Source organism: Nicotiana tabacum, chromosome 23 (genome assembly GCF_000715075.1).
Source record: "Nicotiana tabacum cultivar K326 chromosome 23, ASM71507v2, whole genome shotgun sequence".
Taxonomy (NCBI): domain Eukaryota; kingdom Viridiplantae; phylum Streptophyta; class Magnoliopsida; order Solanales; family Solanaceae; genus Nicotiana; species Nicotiana tabacum.
Window position 1 is genome coordinate 89,910,472 of NC_134102.1, and position 2,196 is coordinate 89,912,667.

The 2,196-nt window shown below is 35.9% G+C and overlaps 1 protein-coding gene across 1 annotated transcript; it reads left to right on the forward strand.

The window, feature by feature from the left end:
• Window positions 1-726: 726 nt before the first annotated feature.
• LOC142177262 (uncharacterized) lies at window positions 727-1,923 on the forward strand. Its single transcript, XM_075245734.1, has 3 exons — window positions 727-1,285; window positions 1,548-1,730; window positions 1,814-1,923. The coding sequence occupies exons 1-3, from the start codon at window positions 727-729 to the stop codon at window positions 1,921-1,923; spliced, it is 852 nt and encodes a 283-aa protein (XP_075101835.1).
• The last annotated feature ends 273 nt before the right edge of the window (window positions 1,924-2,196 follow it).

Consider the following 2,196-nt stretch of genomic DNA (forward strand, 5'->3'; position numbering starts at 1 on the left):
AGGTAGACGTAGCTCCCCTACCACAGTAGGCTGTCCAGTTCAGCGGTTATTGGCGAGATCCCTTCTCCGGACTTGCCGTGGTCTTGGTATGCATTTTTGTTATAGACATTATGGGTATGTCGGGGCCCTATTCCGGCAATGTTGTAGCACTTATGTTCCTTTAGAGGCTCATAGACAGGTGTCGACTTATGTATGGTTTAGAATGCCTTTTCGGCTGATTTTTGTTGTATAGTCTTTCATGGCATCATGATAGCTCGTACCTTATATATAGTTTCTTGACAGTCTTGTCGTCCCATGTTATGTATGTTCATGACATTATCTTTCATTGTTGGATGTTCATGATCCATGTCTATTATTTATATTGATCTTGTCGGCTCTTAAAGATAATAAGGAAGGTTAGATAAAATGTACGTTGGTGCTCGGCAAGTATGGCCCGGGTGCTAGTCATGACCCTCCAGTTGGGTCGTGACAGATATATCGGTATACTATGTGAGTATAGAATTGTACTGGTTTGTCTGTATTTTTTAACAGTAAAACATGATACTTATATAGTATATAAGTAGGCTATATCATTATATTATGTTGAAAGCAAACAACAATATAAATATGTAAACATTATACATAGTTAGCATATTAGTATATTATTTGAGTACACAATTATTTTGATCATTCTTCTTCTCTGCACATAACTGCATTTGTATTATAAACAGGTATAGCCTTGATTGCATGGATGAAAGATGCACTTGGAGACTTAAAGCATCAAGCCTACGAGCATCAAATCTTTTCAAAGTGACGGATTTCAATTCTGTCCATAGTTGTTTAGATGATAAGAGATTTTGTTCACAAAAGCAAGTTGTCTCAACTTTTGTTGCAGTTGTGGTACAAAATATACTTGTTGACCCGAAAATTATATATACACCAACAGATATCCAGAGAGACATACAAAAAGTATATGGTATGGACTTAAGCTACAGGCAAGCATGGAGATCAAAAGAAAAAGCAATGCAATTGTTGAGAGGAACACCAAGTGAGTCATACAAGAAAATACCAACATATCTTTACATGTTAGAGTACGCTAACCCAGGATCAGTGACACGACTACACACTGAAAGAGATGGGAGCTTCTTGTATGCATTCATAGCTATATATGCATCGATTAGAGGATGGGTCTATTGTAGGCTAAGAGGCTGGATCTATTGTAGGCCAACAATTGTAGTTGATGGAAGTTGTTTAAGGTCAACATACAAAGGGACCATACTCACGGCTTCCACGCAGGACGCAGCGGGTAAGAAAAAAAGTTGTTTCAGAATCTGTATTGAATAATTGATGTACTTAACTATTTTAAAAATGCAATCCAATTATATTTAGTTAAAGCAGCAAAAACGATCCTCAAATATGATATGATATTAATATGGTATACAAGTATACCAACAGAGTATATATTTATTTTGCTACATAGCTGCGCCTACCTATAACTATACTACTATATGAAATGATATATTAATATTGTGAGTTGTAACTAATATTTTTTTCCTTTGGTTTTACAGGACAAATTCTACCCCTCGCATATGCAATTGTTGATTCGAAAAATGATGCATCGTGTGAGTGGTTCGTCGTGCAGTTTAGAGAAATCTATGGACAAAGAGAGGGAATGTGCATTGTATCAGACATGCATGATGGTATATGGAGAGCAAATTCAATTGTTTATCCTGAAGTCGCTCATTGTGCATGTATGTTCCATTTGGAGAACAACATATAAAGACGAACTTCAGGAAGAGCCAAAAACAAATCAAAGAAGTATACTTTGCGTTAGCAAGAGCATACATTGTTGAAGAATTCAACATGCATATGGCAGAGTTAGAAGCTAATGATAGTAGAGTGAAAACATACATGATGGATATTGGATATGATAAATGGTCCTAGGCACATTCCAAGGAAAATAGAACCATAACCATGACATCGAATATTATAGAATCAGTAAAAACAGCAAACAAGCACGCAAGAGACCTCCCACTTGTGAATTTGCTTGACTTTATAATGACATTGATTCAAAAATGGAATTACACCAATCGGAAAAATGTCGTGGAATCATTTATGAAGATCGGTTAAAAGTATGAAAAAGTATTGGCAGATAACACTATCTTATCATAGACGATGATGGTATGCATTTTCAGAATCATCAAAACACTGCATGTA

What these genes read in the sequence shown, in the direction of transcription:
- LOC142177262 (XM_075245734.1), top strand. Translation starts at nt 727, where the DNA reads ATGGATGAAAGATGCACTTGGAGACTTAAAGCATCAAGCCTACGAGCA. An exon ending in TTCCACGCAGGACGCAGCGG is followed by an intron (nt 1,286 to 1,547) that starts GTAAGAAAAAAA and finishes TTGGTTTTACAG; the next exon opens with GACAAATTCTACCCCTCGCA. An exon ending in TGAAGTCGCTCATTGTGCAT is followed by an intron (nt 1,731 to 1,813) that starts GTATGTTCCATT and finishes ACTTTGCGTTAG; the next exon opens with CAAGAGCATACATTGTTGAA.